The sequence below is a fragment of the Lytechinus pictus genome, chromosome 7 (genome assembly GCF_037042905.1).
Source record: "Lytechinus pictus isolate F3 Inbred chromosome 7, Lp3.0, whole genome shotgun sequence".
In the NCBI taxonomy this organism is placed as follows: domain Eukaryota; kingdom Metazoa; phylum Echinodermata; class Echinoidea; order Temnopleuroida; family Toxopneustidae; genus Lytechinus; species Lytechinus pictus.
The window spans coordinates 8,086,151-8,104,161 of NC_087251.1; the positions used below are offsets into that span (position 1 = coordinate 8,086,151).

The following is an 18,011-nucleotide window of genomic DNA, read 5'->3' on the forward strand; positions in this document are numbered from 1 at the left end:
GGACACTATTTATTGTTACGGGAAAAATATTAAAATATGAATTCATATTTACTTTGAATTTTTTTAATCAAGAAATTGGCATTCTTATTTTGATGATTTAGGCCTATTAGGATTAACTATCCAAAACATAATAGTAAAAACTAACCCCACCCTAAAAAAATAACAATAGTTAATATTTAAATCAATAAATGAAGAATTGAAAATTTTAAACACAGATTATGTGATTATTTTACCTCAAACTAATGTAAAACCTGATATATATGGATCTGTAGAATCATCATTATTATAACAAATTGTGATATGATGGAAAGTAATCATATTTTTTAATATAAATTAATTTTGTAGACTTAAAAAACAAACTTTTGTTTTAGCATGAATTGTTACACATTAGTGTAATACCGTAATAAAATTTTGTGAAACTGCAATACTTAAAGCACAAGTCCACCCAAACAAAAAGTTGATTTGAATAAGAAGAGAAATATCAAACAAGCATTACACTGAAAATTTCATCAAAATCGGATGTAAAATAAGAAAATTATGACATTTTAAAGTTTCGATTAATTTCACAAAACAGTTATATGCACATACTGGTCGGTATGCAAATGAGAGAACTGATGACATCACTCACTATTTTGTATTTTATTATATGAAATATGAATTATTCTAATTTTCTCCCCATTGTCCTGTGAAACAAAGTTTTATTTCTCCCTGAACATGTGGAGTTGCCATTATTTAAAATTGTATCGTTTAGTCAAGTTGGTAAATTGAAATATTGTATAATTCAAACAATAAAAAACAAAAGAAATAGTGAGGGACATCATTGATTCTCTCATTTGCATGAGACTGATTTGTGCATATAACTGTTTTTTGAAATATAACCGAAACTTTAAAATGTCATAACTTTCTTATTTTGATGAAATTTTCAACGTTATGCTTGCTTGATTTTTCTCTCTTGATTCAATAAACATTTTTCTGGGGTGGACTTGACCTTTAAAAATGCATTATCCTTTTGATATTGGGATTTGAGAGGATCTTTATTATAATAGAGTCCATAATCAACTTCATATTCTTTTGTTTTTAAAGATAATAGGCAGAGATAAAGAGGTAGAGAATTACTGGCTTGGCCTTATGCATGTTGTGTGTCGGACTCAGAATAGGTTCCCATATTATTGAGCCCAGATTCCTATTGTGGCCTTGAAGAGCTAGCATTGACATTCCTATGCATAGATAGAATGGTATGGTATGTGACGTCACATAGACACTGTGCTGCTATGTGGGATGGTTAGTGTTTGTAATAGTAACTGAGGTCAGGTTCACACCATTTATTGAGTCTCAAACATAATTTTTAATAACATAAATATGATTGTGTGTGTCGTTTTATCAAGAGCGCCAATGGAAGTGTATGGGTAGATATTCATTAAGGTCAACATGAATGTTTAGCACCAGCATATTCATGACTTTTTATACTGTATTCTGGCTCTGTCTTTTTTTATTTTTAACAAGAAAGAGATATGATTTTATGTGGGAATAGAATTATTGAGAAGAGGCATACTGGTATCTACTTTTCTATAGACCAATTGAGCTTCATATGTCAAAAACCGAAAATCAACTCTGGCAAGAGGTTTATGAATAGGTATTTAGCCATACACTCAAGATTTTATGCATGAATTAGTAAGCATCAAGGACTGACAGCAATAGGTTCTCTCAGAGAGATCTAGTTATGAAAATAAATCAAAGGTGGCAGTGGATCAACCTGGGTTGTAATCTAGGCTCTATATATTAGTAACCCAATTATTGATTCTGCAATTGACTTTTCAAATTTATTTCATATAACCAATGCAACAATCATGAAAATCAGTCATACCATCAATTTTCTAAGTCTTGACTTGTTAGTGGGCTTTTGAATTTTAGTACATGTATTAGGGAAATTCAAATTTCAAGACCAAGTTCACCCCAGCATCAAGTTCATCTTAAAGCAGATACGAACCAATAGCGCCATCTCGAGTCCTCAGCTACTCATACCTGGCCAGTTTCCTAACCCATAATGCTAGTGTAGTCCAGTAAAATAGACCCAGTTGAATGATAACATGTTAATTAACAATTACATGTACTTTTCCTCTCAAAACATTTTAGTTGTTTCTCTATACCAATACAATTACAGGTCAATTTATTCTCTGTAGTATTAGTAGATATCTGAAAACGTATATTTTAAGACTACCGGTATGTATTTATAACACACAGTCCATGAGAGACCACATACAGTTCACTCCCCCTTTAATAGAAAATATCAAAGAAACATAGTGCACTGACAAAAATTATTAAGAAACAAAAATCTTCAAACATTGTAATAGTTCCTTGGTATGCAAATGAGAGAAACCTTGTTTCACACCACACAGTATTTTATGAATTCATTATTTATTGCATTTTTTCAATAGTATGAATTTATTTAAAGATAAGAAGTTCTCAGATGAACCAAGTTCAAATACTGACATATTTGTTCCATGAATAATACACAGTATTAGAGGTCCCCCCCCCCCCACAAAAAAAGAGAAAGAAATGTTTGAAGTTTCTTGTACTTATAATTGAACAATATTGAGTGCATGACATCATTTGCATTCATCCTATATTCGATATGCATAATACTGTTTTGTGAAATAACAAATTTCTAAAATCCATTAAAATAAACTTTTTTAAACCATATTTGTCTTAATATATTTCAGAACAGAGTACATTCCTATTGTGTTACAATAGGAATTTATATCACAGAAGTAGCGGGAAATTCACATACTTGGTTTTTGTATACATACTTAAAACAATTTTTAAAGTACCTTGAAATAAAATCTTATTTTAAGATATAACTTGAAAAATCTTTAAACTATCATTTTAAAATTTAACCTCTAAAATATCAATTGCATAAGGAAAATAAATGGAAAAAATGAGGATAAGTTATTTATTCTATTCAAGTTTCATGTCTCTATAAAAAAGAACTGAACTATATGATTTCACAGAATGTAAGTAGCCATTGAAACAACATGAACCAGGGACTAATTATTATTACAATGAAGTAACAATATTACTTATACATGTCATTTCCTTATAAGTACCATTGTTTTCAATTTAAGAATATTGAGGATATTGAATTTTAGGATATTTTACACTGTAAAATCACATACTTGATTTGATTGCTGCTGTGAAGTCATTTTTCCTGGTACATGTACATGCAAGTGAAGAGAGACACATATATATAGTGTTGAAGGGCCATGGTGTATTGGTTCTGACTCTCGCCTTGTAAACAGAGGGTCATGTGTTCGAATCCCACCGCGGTCTAGCGTCCTTTGGCAAGGCGTTAATCCACACTTTGCCACTCTCAACCCAGGTGCAAATGGGTACTCGTAGGATGCAAAAGTCATTGTATGTTTGAATTTGCAAGTGCCAGTATAAGGCTGCGATGAATGCAAGGAATGCTCCTCAGGGAGTGGAAATTGTGCACTTTTCTTGCAGGATTGAAATGAATCTAATGTCTGGGGTAATAATATGTTGTAAAGCGCTTTGAGTCGTTATGGGAAATGCGCTATATAAAAAATAGCTATTAATATTATATTTCAATCATATGATAAGTAAGGATAATCTATTAAAGTACTTTCAGTGGCTTTCCAATTTGAAATGTATTGTCACTGATACTCGGGATAGCCTATAATGTGCAAAAATATGATAAAGTTGTACCATAGCTAGGCAATCAGACCTGTTACAAAAGAAGTGTTTTATCACATCAAATATCATATACTGATGTAGGCTGAAGAAAATTGAAATTATTTAAAATGAACCCCTGAATGAACTTGCCTGCACCATTTTACAATAGTGAATGAAAGATTCTCACCTATGTTTTGTTTTAAATTCATATCATAGGCAAAATACACTGCAATGCTGCAGTTAGATAACTACAAATACAATACTGGTGCACGGAAAATCGTATTAACTTGGGATTGATAACATTTGGAAGTTTGAGAAGTTCTTTTGAAAGATAAAGCTTTACATGTCCTTGATGTAGAAATAAGGGCGAGATGAAAAATAGAAAACTACCTCCAGTGAGCTCATATTCCTAGATTCAAATTCATGACTATACTTCGATTTCCCGGGGCTTCTAACAAACTTCCCCTCCATATGAAGTAATAGTTCCCTATCAGTTCATTACCTTGTTTCACAATTGGCCAGTGCGCACGCGAGTAGGCGAGTGTGTATGCAATGAGTGGTGTAATTCACTGATAATAGTTTCATTCTATGTTGACACAACTCTCCACTGGTGAATATAATAGCAACTCTGGCTTGTGTGCTATTTCATTATTACCAGTTCACAAACAGGAATCAACTTCCCCGATAATTCAACGTGCGTGTTCTCTCTTGTTCTCTCGTCAGGTACTTTTCCTCTTTTTCCTTCTCTCCCTTTGCGCAAGTGTCCGTATAATTTCCCTATGTGTAGGATGAACTTTGCTTTTGTCAGATTTGTCTGATTTCATTTACCGTTGCAACTCTCGTTCCTATCGGACTTCTTTTTCTCAGTTATAACATTTGGGATTTACTCTAGATTTCTGTTTACTTCAATCATTTTCCTCCGCTTTGCTCTGTGTTTTGTGTGATAATTTAAAAATTGGTATGTTTTGATATCTTCAAAATCTTTTCACTTTCTTTTGTAAGATTATAGATGGACATATTGACACTATTACCTTGGGGATTTACTCTAGATTTCTGTTTACTTCAATCATTTTCCTCTGCTTTGCTCTGTGTTTTGTGTGATAATTTAAAAATTGGTATGTTTTGATATCTTCAAAATCTTTTCACTTTCTTTTGTAAGATTATAGATGGACATATTGACACTATTACCTTGGGGTTTTACTTTTAAGTTAGTACAAACGTACATGTATGACTAAAATTTGAGTTGGTACTTTTCAATATTCTAAACTCTAATTAGATTAGCTCAATGTTTCTCAAAGTTGACATGGACCAACATTCTAAGAAGATATACCGGTACTACTCTTCATGTAAAATGGGGGAAAAAACCTGACAATGCATTGATATGCCTACAAGACATGTTGAATCAATCTGAGTTATGTTAGTCATAGTGCATGTTATATGATTTAAGATGAGTCATAGATAGATGACTTGTTTAGGAGTTGCTACATTGTTCCTGGACAGGACGAAGTGGAACCCAGACCCATTGGGTCATGATGTTGTGGCAATATTTCAATAAATTTAATCAAATCAAGGTGTTGATGGTTTGTAAGGATGGGACTTCCCCTTCTTTGTACTTCAGATATGCATGTAGGTTCCCAGATCAGTCCTCATCCAGAGTGCATAGATCTATAGGTTACAGCTGGTATAGTCTCACAATCTAGGCCTACAGGCTGCAATCAAAGTGACCTTGTCTGTTTCTACATTTAAAACAAATAAAGTAGATGTCAGATTAAAAGTAATTAAAACTGGAAATATTGTTTGAAAAGATTGGTTCCAAAAAGAGATACAGCTAACAACTGAAGACTATTATTTCAGCATATTTGTAATTAGCTGAATTGGATGAGCCTGCGCATATCAACATTTTAAAAGAAATATGGTGCTTTATAAATGCTTTGGATCATCAACTAGTGGCAAAGTATTATGTTATAATCATTAAATTATTTCATGAAGGAAAAACATATTGAGCACATTGTTATAAAGTTTGTTGCACATGTACCAAAACAGACACATGTTTGCAACTTTTCATTTTTTTTAAATGCACATGAATATAATGTTAAATGCTCATCTCTTTCTCATTATGTAGAAACCTCAAACAGAAGTTTTGCTAGATCCAGTCACATTTGATTTATCTATTTTAGTGCATCAAGTATTACAACATGAATTGATGTTTAATCTGACATAATGAGTATCAGAGTGATATTGACTGGTGAAATTACTTGAAAGAGCATATTGAAAGCTGTAGTGAGGCAAACATTGAGAAATGGTTCTTTTCCCCTAGTTGAATTGTCATGGATACCTAGATCTGCATGAATCTGAGACATACGTGTAGCTAAAGAAATCATAGGCAGTGAGTCCCTAATTAAGATTAAACTTTAAAGAATGGTTTTTGTGTTTGTGTATACTGTGTATTAATTACAGTTGACAAGAGATATTGTATACTGAACTCTACTGATGTTCAATGTTTTCCATGGTGTTTTTTTTTTTTTAATGTTGGGCTTGACTTATTGAAAGCTGAGCTGAGTGAGACGACTTTCTTCAACCTTATAGACGGCTGTGTGACGCTCTAGTTTCTGAGCTGATGACTAGATTGTCACATGCCAGGCACACGCCAAAAAACAAGAAGTCACAGCCAAAATATATATTCATATTTCCATCACACTACATAATCCTCTCTACGTCAGTCAGTCGGTTCTGCGTTTTAACCCGCATAGGTAAGGGTGTGTGTTATAAGTGTGTAAGATAGACAGTGTGTAGGCCCTTGCACGTCTTTGCTGTATGCCACCAACTATTCTTGGAATTCACAGACTCTGGTTACATCACTAAAATGAGTTCATCAGATTCTCTTGTCTGAACTACCAGTTTAACATTTAGTTATATCATAGTTGTAGGCATGCCATAAACCCTTTTAAAATGCAGTACCCACAGTATGTAAGAAATACCAAACTTGCAAGGGCAAGAGGTGTATGTCTTTGTTCTGCAGGTTTTTGATAGTTTTTCATATTGCACCCATGGCATCAAAAGGTCTGTATTGAGAGACTAGATCTATCCATTGTACGTAGTTGTCTGTTACCGTGAATTGTGTAGGAGTTCTACTGCTACAGCTAGCGCATGAGCAAGAGCAACAGCTTTACTTGTCTTTATAGTTCAGGGCAAAAGCAGAATAGTAGAACATTCGCAAGTGAGTCGTCATGAGTGGAACTTGTTCTTTATCTCTCTCCTGTGCAGTTGTATCACATAGAGAGCAAAGGATATCATTGGATAGGATTAATTGTCATGTTGGTGCTTCCCAAACTCCTGGGATTGGAATTAATCTCTTGTTATACATGGATGGTACTCATTCTAATTTGATTCTCCTGATGAAGAACTCTCTGCTTTATTTCTCAATGTTTGCATTACTTCACTGATTGTAAGTGTTTATTTCTTCACCTAGATGATTATTATCCTGGTCAGACCCATAGACCCATGGCAAATTAAACAATTTTTAATGATGATTTAATTGTTAACAGGTATTAAGATCTTGGTCTTAATCGATTTTACCCAAGCATAATTAGGTTGTAGCAAGATAAAATAATTTATTTCAGAATTATGAAAAAAACATCAATTTGCACCTCCTGTCATTGAATTCTTAATGTAACTTTTGGGTTGCAAGTTTATCTGTCTATGAATGTTGTGTGTGGGAAGTACTTTAAGCCCATATAATGTTTTTAAATGATAGTAACAATATTTATTCTTCCTGATGATGTTTTCCTGTAATGATCAGTCAGAGAAGTACTCTAGATATGTTTGCATATGAGCAACAATTACTTCAGACAAGACTTAAATGGCAAGGATTACATGTAGGGCCTACATGCAGAAATATATGCTTACCACACCATACACAAATGAGTAATAATTTATGAAGAAAAAGCTTCGTAAGCAAGTCCTGAATGTATTCTAGTTTGAATCTTTTTAATATAGGCTAGTAACATAATAAATAGCCTCTCAGTCATCTGTAGAATCATGGAAATAGGAACAAGGCCTGGTAGAACAGGCATACTATTAAACATGTACATTTAAGCATGTACATGTATAGGCTTTAGGTTTATCAATGTATCTTTAAAACATATATACTCATTGTGTAATATTAAATCTTTGTTTGTAGTGCATTATTTTTCAACCTTTATGTTAGGCCTGCACAAATAGGATAAATGTGATAATGAGGCAGCATTTGATCATGAAAAATTAAGTTATTGTTAGAGTCTAAAATGATCATGTAGCAAGCTTGATCATAATATCAGGCAGAAAGAAATGAAAGCAGTATGGGTAAAAAGCAATCAAGTATGAAGATTGACTAAGGTAATATAGAAGTCAAGAGCAGTCTTTTGGTCAAACAGCACTGAACATTGAGTACATGGTCAGTATGTTGACACTGACCCATATATGTAAGGAGGTAAACTGGTATTTCTATACTGCTGAGCTTCAGCCCTTGACCTGCTGCAGATGATATGTACCGTAGTTCGTTCTCTACTCAATGCAAATTGTACTTTGGATGGCAGGTTTGCTGTGTATTTAACATATTTACTAAACAGCTTTGGTTGCTTCATTCAAAGTCAGGGCATAGTTATGAGTTTGTATTGTTATGGAGATAAATGTAGGCCTATTGGATGTTATTTGTTTTCCAAATATCACTGCTTTTTTCATAGTATAAGTGTGATAGCAATCTTTAGTGACATACTATTTCCATTCATTTCAAAATTATCTTGATATGTATGGAATTCTATTGAATTGATATTGAACCATAATGTCGAAATGGTTTTTAATATATTTGTATTTTCATTTATTTTCAAATGTTTTCCCATTTTTTTTAATTTTTTTTAATAGATTTATTGACTTAATGATTAATGTATGTATGTTTGTTTATGTTGTCATTTCAGATCAATGCCTGGGCTGGTAGGGACCGGCACCAAGAGGAAGAGGGATGATGGTGAAGATGGCGTGGAAGGGAGCCATCGCTTGGCAACCTGTTCTCAGGTTTGCTCTTACACCTTACAGCGTCAGTGTGTGCTCAACCTCTCTGCTTGCAAACTCCAGATGTCTCGCCAGCAGATTGAACCACCTTTACGCCGTTCAGTGCTCATATGCAACACACTGCGGCATATTGAGCGGGAGCTTCGGGCAGAAGGTCGCCACTATGACTGTTCGAGAGTGTCTATGTTGATCTCTAACCAACCGCTCTGTATGGACGCACCGAACAAGGAGAGCATTCCATCCAGCCATGATAGCAGTAATAATTCTAGTTCTAGTCCTGCAGAATCTAGAGGATGTTTAAATGAGAGAAGTCGAGCCAGTAGTGAGAACACGTGCCCTGCTGTGCAGAGGTGTGCACAACCTTTGGCAGACAAATGTTCCCTGTCGTTGAGCGACAGTAGATTGCAAGCAGACAGTGTAGAAACAGCAAAAACAGATGTAAGCCATGAAAATAACAATTGCCTCCCATCAATTGCCAATAAAACCACTATGCCAAGCCACCTAGATACAGCTCCTCAACCAACGAACACGTTGACAAGACTGACGGACAAACTCTCAAGAGATACTATCAAACAGGAAATCAACTCTTGCTTGGACATGACCACTACTCCTACTCTGAATGCTGCCAGTACAGACATCATGGAGTTTGGTGATGAGATCTTTGAAGACATTGATGTCTCACTGTATGACTTTGATCTAGCCTCTCCATTCATTCCAACCCATACACCCAACCCTAACCCCAAACCCCCATCACCGTCTTCTAACTCAGAGGACTGGATCAGGTCTTTCCAGGGGGATATGGCGGGGTTAGACGTCTCCTCAACGGGGGCTCAGGGTAACTGCCGCAGTGACCTCATGCATGTTGATGAACTGGATCAAATTATGCACATACTGGTTGATGTCGGCATGTGAATTCACCAGAGTATTTTTATATATTTTATATAAGTTATGCAGAACTTTTTTACTGAAAATATTGTAAGAATAGAAATATAGAAGTGAGCACTTATTTCAGTTGTCAGAGAAGATGGGAAGTTATAAAAGAGCAGCTGGATCAAAATATGAGACATGGAAGAATTGAATACAACTCAGGTTTTTTAAAGTGTTAACTAGATATTTATATGAGAGAAGTCGTCTTCCTGTAATAGATATATTGAAAGAAAGAAAGAGAATTGGGGTACATGTAAAGGAAAGTTAATTAGGTAAAATGTTGATCTATAGGTAAATTTTATGAAATGGCTAGATCAAAAAGATACACTCGTGTGCCAGTATATTTTAGCTTGTAGTTCTAAGTTCTTTGTTTGAAATCACATGCACACACTGAATGAATGGCATTGAAATCTTTTATAATAGAGTATAACTAGTGTAGTCAAGGACTTTGTGTCTTTCTCCAACCCACCTTCTTTGTCTCTTCCATGATTCAACGAGGCCAATTTATTTCACCTCGTCCTCCAACCATACATGTTTCCTTTTCAATTATCTTCCCTTTCGGTTTGGTTTCGATCTAGAAAGAACAACCAGGTGGGTTTATTTTCCATAGTTAATTGTAACTTTTTACAGAATATTTTTCTGAGGCTTTACATCCATTGAACATCCATCCCAGACAAATAGATAAAATCTTCTCCACAAAAAAGACCTTGATTTCTGATATCTGAAAAACTAAATCAGTGTCTAAGAAATTATCTTGTCTAGAAAAGCTACTGATATTATGTTTTACAATCTAAACATACATGTAATATTCACAATTTCTCTGTATTTCTTTACTTATAGATGTCTAGAGAATTTATAAATTGATCATTAGTTCTCCTGTATAAAATGTCTTCCTGTTCTATGCTCAAGAATTTGTCTGTACAGATGTAAAGCCTATGGAGGTAGCTTCAGCAAATTCATCAATAATTCATGAAAGATCACTGGGGTTCTTCGCTCCTGCTAGCTCCCATCTCTCCCTATCTTTCTCTCTCTCTCTCTCTCTTTGCTCATGGCGGTTGCTCTACATAATGGGCGTTATGATACAGGAGCTTTGCTAGGCTTCAGTCTATGTCAAACGCTGAGGCATAATAAAATCTCTAGTTAAGTAGAAGGCTAATAGAGCACATCCTGTACTCTACAACAGGAGTCCATTCATTTACATGGTTGTCTATTACTCTTATTTAAAGACAACCTAAATATCACATCTCAATAACTAAATTGTAATTGTGAAATTCTTACACCCAAAAGTATTTGGTTGCCCTTTGAAATTGAATGAAATGCACCATGTAGTACGGATGAAAGACAAGTTTTTCCAATCATCAATGTTTACTTTAGTTGCAGAATGCTACATACAGTATGAGATGCAATCTGCTTCTCACATTACCAAAAGATCACAGTTTTAAATGAAAATGATATCTGAACACTTTATGGATCTCATGACTAAGGATTTTGATTGTAAATATGTTAAATATATATAACCTGTTATGGCCTCATGTAGTACTCACAAGTATTCATGTACTATGGCTGGCGCAGTCTAACTCACAAGAGGCCTAGCAACCAGTTGAGGAAATCACATGACCTATTTTCATAGCAACCTGTTGCATGTCGAACCCAACTCAGGGGGCCAATGTGTTGTAGTTTGGGTTTTCCAAAACTTATAATAGCTTTATACATGTTACTGAAAAGTTATCTCTTACATCATAAGTTTGCTGTGGCATGGGTACCCCAATCCAGATTAAAAAAAAAAAATCAGTGACTAATTCATTGACTGACACTGATTTTGTATTTCAATATTAATGAATAATCCATGATAGTGTTGACCTTTGTACTTTGGGGGAAAATGTTGATTTTTTTTTTGCATTTTTCCTGCTCAACAAATTTAGCAATACATCATGCTGAAAAAGTAACATCACACTAGCAAAGTACCTCAGCCCTTATTTAAATATTCTCTTATCATGAATTAAATCAGATAGGGGAATTCCCAGTTTTCTTTCCTGAACAAATCTGTCCATATAGCATAAGCCAATCTTATTTTGTTGATGCTCTATCATGGCTTTATAGGTATTGATCAATATACCATGAACCTGATCTAATTCAGAGGAACTGTATTCATTGAATGACATTCTTGTATTCAGAGGTAGAAATTTATGTCTCAGTATAGCAGACATATGTGTGTGAAATCGATAATAAGAAAACCCTCTGACAAGATAAGTAATAATGTAGCTATTGGAAATCAGCATATTGATTGATAAGCTTATGTAGCATTATTGCACTTTAGTTGAATTTGAAATTCATAGGATTTGAGGGGGGGGGGTTATGTCTGGCAACTGAAATAGGTGCTCACATTGTTGTATATTCATGTACAGTAATAATGTTAAGGGAGAATTTCTATGAAAACAAATATTTGGGCTTCTTTGAATACAAGAGCCAAGATTTTATATCAGAAGTTTTATGAGAGTAAATGAAGTATTTAATTGAGGTAATTTATGACATCTCTTTGTAAGATTACCAGTCTTACAATAGAAATTCATTTTTATACAAAAATTATTTGACATTTGTAACTAAAAAAAAGAAAGAAAGAACGAAAGAAAGAGGGAAAGAAATACAGCTGACTCTTGAAGAGTCTGATTTTATATTTATTCCACCATGAATTTGATCCTCGTCTTCATGTACATGTGCTTTGTATTGTTCCATCACGGATCCAAACAAATTTGAATACAGTTCAAATCTTTGAGTAAGTAATCTTGAATACAGAATATAAGGCAGTAATAGGGCTGAAACTTCGCTATTATCTGCCCAAGTTAAGGGATCTACATAACTTAGACAATATGATTTTCCATTGAATTTCTTATTCAGAATTAAATCTAGTGACACTATTACTGAATTAGGATTTCAATTATCCATGTGAAAAAAATGATCTGAAATAAAGTATATAGGGTAGGCCTGAGTTTAGAAGAAAGACAGACTTGCAGGAGTAGCGCGATATGTCAAGTGCAATTACTGTTGGATTGAAGCTTTTGGTCAGAATGTGGCAACATGTCACATGGTATTAACTTGTCAATTATATTTTATGTAACACAACATGCACAAGTACCACCAATAGAAGATACCTTGGGTGATTTAAAGTTCAGTGTTATAATTGGTGTTGGTGTTGAACTGATATATACACCAGTCACAGCACCTTACTTGAAATGAGACTGGTGCTTGAAATGATATTATCAGGTGTTGAGCTTGGTTAAATTGCCCAAATTATGCTCAACACCAACACCAACGCTAACCTTGAAATCATCTATTAAGCTCAGAGTGCTATTAAATGTTTTAATGTGCAGCATTGTTGTAGGTAACTAAAAAGGATCCAATCTTTTATCCACTTGTGCTTCCTTTGAATAATGATGAAAGAAACATTTAAAAGTTATACCTTGCCCATTTGTGTTTAAAATGAATTTCCTTGGTGAGAAATTTGACCCTCCTGTCATTTTTTAGTCACAAAGATTTTATAAATTTAATTAGTCCTTAATCTTATCTCAACTCTTTCCATTTCCAGTTCTTGACATCTTGAACAATTTTTCTATTGTCAGTATAAAGTAACTTAGCAAATTAGATTATATTTCCTTCACATTTTATTTCAGCGATAATACATCTCTCAGCTTGAATAATCATGATTTATAATTTGATATCTACATGTATAAATATTAATGAATTATTGAATGTTGATAATGATATTATTTTGATGAGAATTTTGGTACTATTGTTTCCTGTTCCCTACTAATCATGTGATGTGTTTGGTATCGTACTTTATATGTCTTATCTGTCTTGTTAGACGTGATGTCTGCATTAGAGTGTCCCAAACTCTCATTTGAATAAAACCCATAGCACCTCATCATTTTCATTTTAAACAATGCAATTGAATACTTTCTTGGAATTAACACTCAACCCAGTTTGCTAAAACTTTTTTTTGTTTTTTATCAATGACAAGATCTATGACAAATTCTTCTTGCCAATCCAATGTAAGAATTCTTGATGCGGAGATCATTGCATAGTGGTATGATACATTGTTTTTAACTGGGACTACACTGAAGGAGGAGGGCAAGTCCAAATTATTTATATGTAGCCTTTTGATGTCTTCAATAGTTCTAGGTTTCCACATGTATATGCTTATGTTTTTCATTTTATATTTGATGTGATACAATCCCTACCTGAACTACAATACAATGGAAATTGTAGTTTTCTCAAATCTAACAAAATAATTTGGACATGCCCATAAATACATATCAACACTTCTCTATTTGTATTTTTTAAATCTTCCCTTGGATAATGTAATAAAAATCATGAAAATGTATAATTCTGCTGATATGAGCTATAAAATAGCTTAATACATTGACAATGTCTGAGTTTATAAGCACTGTCATGTAACTGTATTTCTGTTGTGCTGCAGGTCTTATTGAATGTTTGAATTGCAATATATTTCATTGCAGTAATGTTTTCAATTGCTTTTTATCATCATATCAAAATCCATTTTTTATTACTCTAATATTGAGGAATCATTCTCTATTTGCTGCAAAGTATTGTGTAAATGCCAACACCACTTTGCATTAGTAGGACTGAAAAGTACTAAACTGTGCAAGGAAGGGCTAATATTGTACAAAAGATGGTGCTTATTGTAACTGAATTATATTGGTACTTTTAGGAATGTGTGCAAGTACCATATATGTCATTGTTACATGTAGTTCATAGAGTTGGAAAAAAAACTTCATCCAAGTGAATTTATTTTGATACGTATCCTTCCTATTGTGATTCAGTATTTTGCTTAACCTGAAATACTTGTGATAGGCAAGGGACTCTTGAGACTGCATATGACAGACTATTACTTGCCTAAGACCTCTTACAAACAACTTTTTTTAGCGGACGGTATGATAATGATAAATAAAATGATTCCTAGTGAATTGTTTGTGCCATTCCCATAAATAAAGCAAATGAGTCTAAATATGTGCATTTGCTGAATTGCCTTTTTTGTACACATTTCAATATGCTGCGAACCATTTTGTCATTTAATCCATACCTTTTATCCCAAAGAATGACGTCATTTTTTAAAACTCCATTTTGTATCCAGTTGTTTAACAACTCTTGCCTTACAACTTCTTTACAAACCACTTAATTCCCAAAAAATAAATTCAAAATTGTTTGAATTTATTACCATGAAAGTTATTAATTTTATATTTGAGTGATTTCTTTAATTGATACTTGATAGGGCCGTAATCAAAATTAACTTACACATTAAATACCTTTGTATATTTTGATATTTTGAGAAATGTGCAAATTTCCATCTTAAATGCAAGGTGTATGATTTAAATGTAATATGTAATGAAAACAAGGATTAGTCCTTTATCCTCTGTATTCATTTGCTGGCATGCATGAATGAACTTGTTCAAATGTAATTCAACTTGCCAAGAGATGAACAAATTTATCCACCATTTTGTATTAAAAATAATAAAAAAATAATAATCACCAATAGAGAGGCATTCCCAGTGCAGCAAGGTGTACATTACCGTGCTAATTTTGAATGTTAATTTTTGTCATATTGTTGATCAATAAGATATTTCTATTTATTTAATTTAAACACAACTGAATTAAGATGTGATCAAGTGTGCTTGATGGTAATAACCATTGTTTCTCAAAGCCACATTAATTTATTATTCATTTCTACAGATTGGAAATAGAGAGAAGCCTTGGTCATATGTTTTCATGAGTTGTTTGTATATATTATGTTTGTACATTCTGTAAATTCAAAGATTTCTCTATTTCATTCTGTTCTCTGACATCTCCATACAGTAGTTATATTTGTATCTTAATTTATTTTCAATGTTGATTGTAATAATGGTCTGGTTTGGAAGCTACATATATCGAACACAACTTTGTTGTTAGGGGGTTATTCACCTCAAAGGCAATTTTAATATATTTCTTGGGAATTATAGGGGGCAATAAGATTCATTAATGGAAAACAACTCTGCCCAAATCATGCATTTCTGATGAACAACAAATTTATTTTTAGCATTACTTGTTTTAGAGAATCTTACAGCCATTACCTAGACTCCAAACCAGATTGCATTATAAACTCATGTGATTCTCTATCTAACAAAAATGAAGAAATGTCTAGATAGATATCTACAAGAGCTCTTTTCCTTTTTTCCAGCTCAGACTATGGATCATTCTTTCAGTCCATTTTTTGTAAAATTTTCAATACTTATGTATTAAAAGTGTGATGAAATTCTGTAAAAAGAATCTGTTATTGTGCTTTAATCATTTGCATTGTATATTGTAATCAGAATTATTTTTTAGAGTAAGAAAGGAGTTGAGAGGTTTTAGGTATACCTTGGGAATTGGAGTTTGGATGTGTTCAGAGAGAGGGAAAGAAGTTTTCAAGACGTTGCAGAGGTACTACATGAAGAAGAATTTAAGATTGTGAGTGATGTATATAATGAGAGAAATGAGGTGTAAGACATGTTTTGACGAACAAGTGTGAAATTGACAAATGAGGGTTTGTACTTGGAGATATCCATGTTCTTTCTTGACCACATATTGTCCTTTTCTTCTACTGAACCTTTGTTGTTGTTTTTTGGGGGGTTCATCTTCAATTGCCCTCTTTGCTCCCATCTGTATAGTTACTTCAGACAGTATCATGAATTCTGTTTCCTGTTTTAATGAAGACCTACCAAGAACTTCATTACAGGAGCATATTCATGTTACAGTTGAAAGTGATATGATTGGAATGGGGGTGTACTCCATTATATTTGATGTGCCCCTTTTAACTTCCCTGATAGAGTTGAGATAAACCGACAATCATTGGCGGATATCGCAATTTGGTAAAGCTTGGTTCGGGTCAAGGTCATCTTGACGTGTCTTCGTCACAATATACGTATAGACAGGAATTTCTGATCCCCTGAAATACTGTAGTACATGTAAAAACAACAGAGGAAAAGAGGAGTCGATAGGGCTAGACACAATTTTTAGAAAATACATGTAAAACTAGACGGAGAGAGAAAATTTGAAGAAAAAAAATACATTGTGTACACAAATGAGAGTAAATAGTCAATTTTGCAAAAGTTAATGTTTAATCAATATTCGTTTTGCATTCACCTTCTGTGCTGTTTTGCTTTTTAACCATATTTATCTATTTTCTTATTATGTTTAGAGGTTTTAGGCAAATTGTAATCTGCTTATACAATATTTGTTTCTCTTTCAATGTAGGCTAATGTATATTGTGTCTTGAATTGTTTCTGCCACAGTGTGGCGTACTTGGCTGACCTTGTCGGGGGGATACATATTCCGATGAGCAAAACAGGTAAAAGATAATCACCATTACAAGAAACACTTTCCAACAACAGTTTTCTGAAATCTAAGAAAGGGCATTAGAATTCTGGCAGGTTTCCACTCTGCGCCCCCCCCCCCCCTCGTGTAGGCTAGTGCACTGCCCCTATCTCTTCCGTCTATCTGTTTCGTGTATCTGTTTCTTTATCTGTCTTTATTTTGTCTCTTTGTCTGACGTAGGGGTGTTGCAAGAAATTATTACAAGTGATAGATCAAATTTAACTGAAGCAGACTGAATTTAATACAAGAGGCAGGCCAGCGATCAATTGCAAAATTGCAATTAATATCAGGATTTATGATCGATTTTTACTTGAAGGTGATTGCAAGTCTCTTGTAACACGTCCATTTCTCCCGGGTGCATATCTTTCCGTCCATGTCTCCGACTCTCACGTCTGTCTGTGTTGCCGTCTTCGTCTCTGCTTCTGTCTTTGTTTCTCTGTGTCCCGTTCTGTGCAACCGCGTAGCCAGGATTTAATTTTGGAGGGGGCGGTAAGTGCACGCAAAGCGTGCCACCACTTAAAGAGCGCGCGAAGCGCGCTCCCTAGGGGGGAGGGTGCAGGGAGGGGAGAGTTTCCCCCTTTGGTTTCCCCCCTCCCTTGCGGAGCGCGAAGTTTTTGATATCTCATCAAATTTGAATCAAAAGAAGACGTTTCTTGCGTCTCTAATACCTTGTAAAAACTTTAGCCACATTAGATTTCTTTAACTCGCAAAACAGAGTAGATGCGAGTATATGCAGGGAGGAAATATTTCTTCTCGCGAATGGCGTTGAAGCTCTGAATTTTAGAAATGTCTCTGAAACTTGAACCTGCTCTAATTACGAAATAAAAATATGTAGCTCAAAATGTGAAAGGGATGATGCCCGGATGATGCAAGCTTGAAGAGGGACTTTTCCTTTCCCATGCACGCGAAGCACGGAAACTTCTTTGAGTTATTTTGGAAGAAAA

The 18,011-nt window shown here is 34.1% G+C and overlaps 1 protein-coding gene across 3 annotated transcripts; it reads left to right on the top strand.

The window, feature by feature from the left end:
* Nucleotides 1-4,273: 4,273 nt before the first annotated feature.
* Nucleotides 4,274-15,981, top strand: LOC129265040 (SERTA domain-containing protein 2-like). Of its 3 annotated transcripts, none has more exons than XM_064101839.1 (2): nt 4,274-4,413; nt 8,643-15,981. In XM_064101839.1, the coding sequence occupies exon 2, from the start codon at nt 8,647-8,649 to the stop codon at nt 9,646-9,648; it is 1,002 nt and encodes a 333-aa protein (XP_063957909.1). In that variant the 5' UTR covers nt 4,274-4,413; nt 8,643-8,646; the 3' UTR covers nt 9,649-15,981. The 3 variants fall into 3 exon arrangements, with proteins under 3 accessions (XP_063957909.1, XP_063957910.1, XP_063957908.1); XM_064101840.1 differs by lacking the exon at nt 4,274-4,413 and adding an exon at nt 4,502-4,648; XM_064101838.1 differs by lacking the exon at nt 4,274-4,413 and adding an exon at nt 6,841-7,135.
* The last annotated feature ends 2,030 nt before the right edge of the window (nt 15,982-18,011 follow it).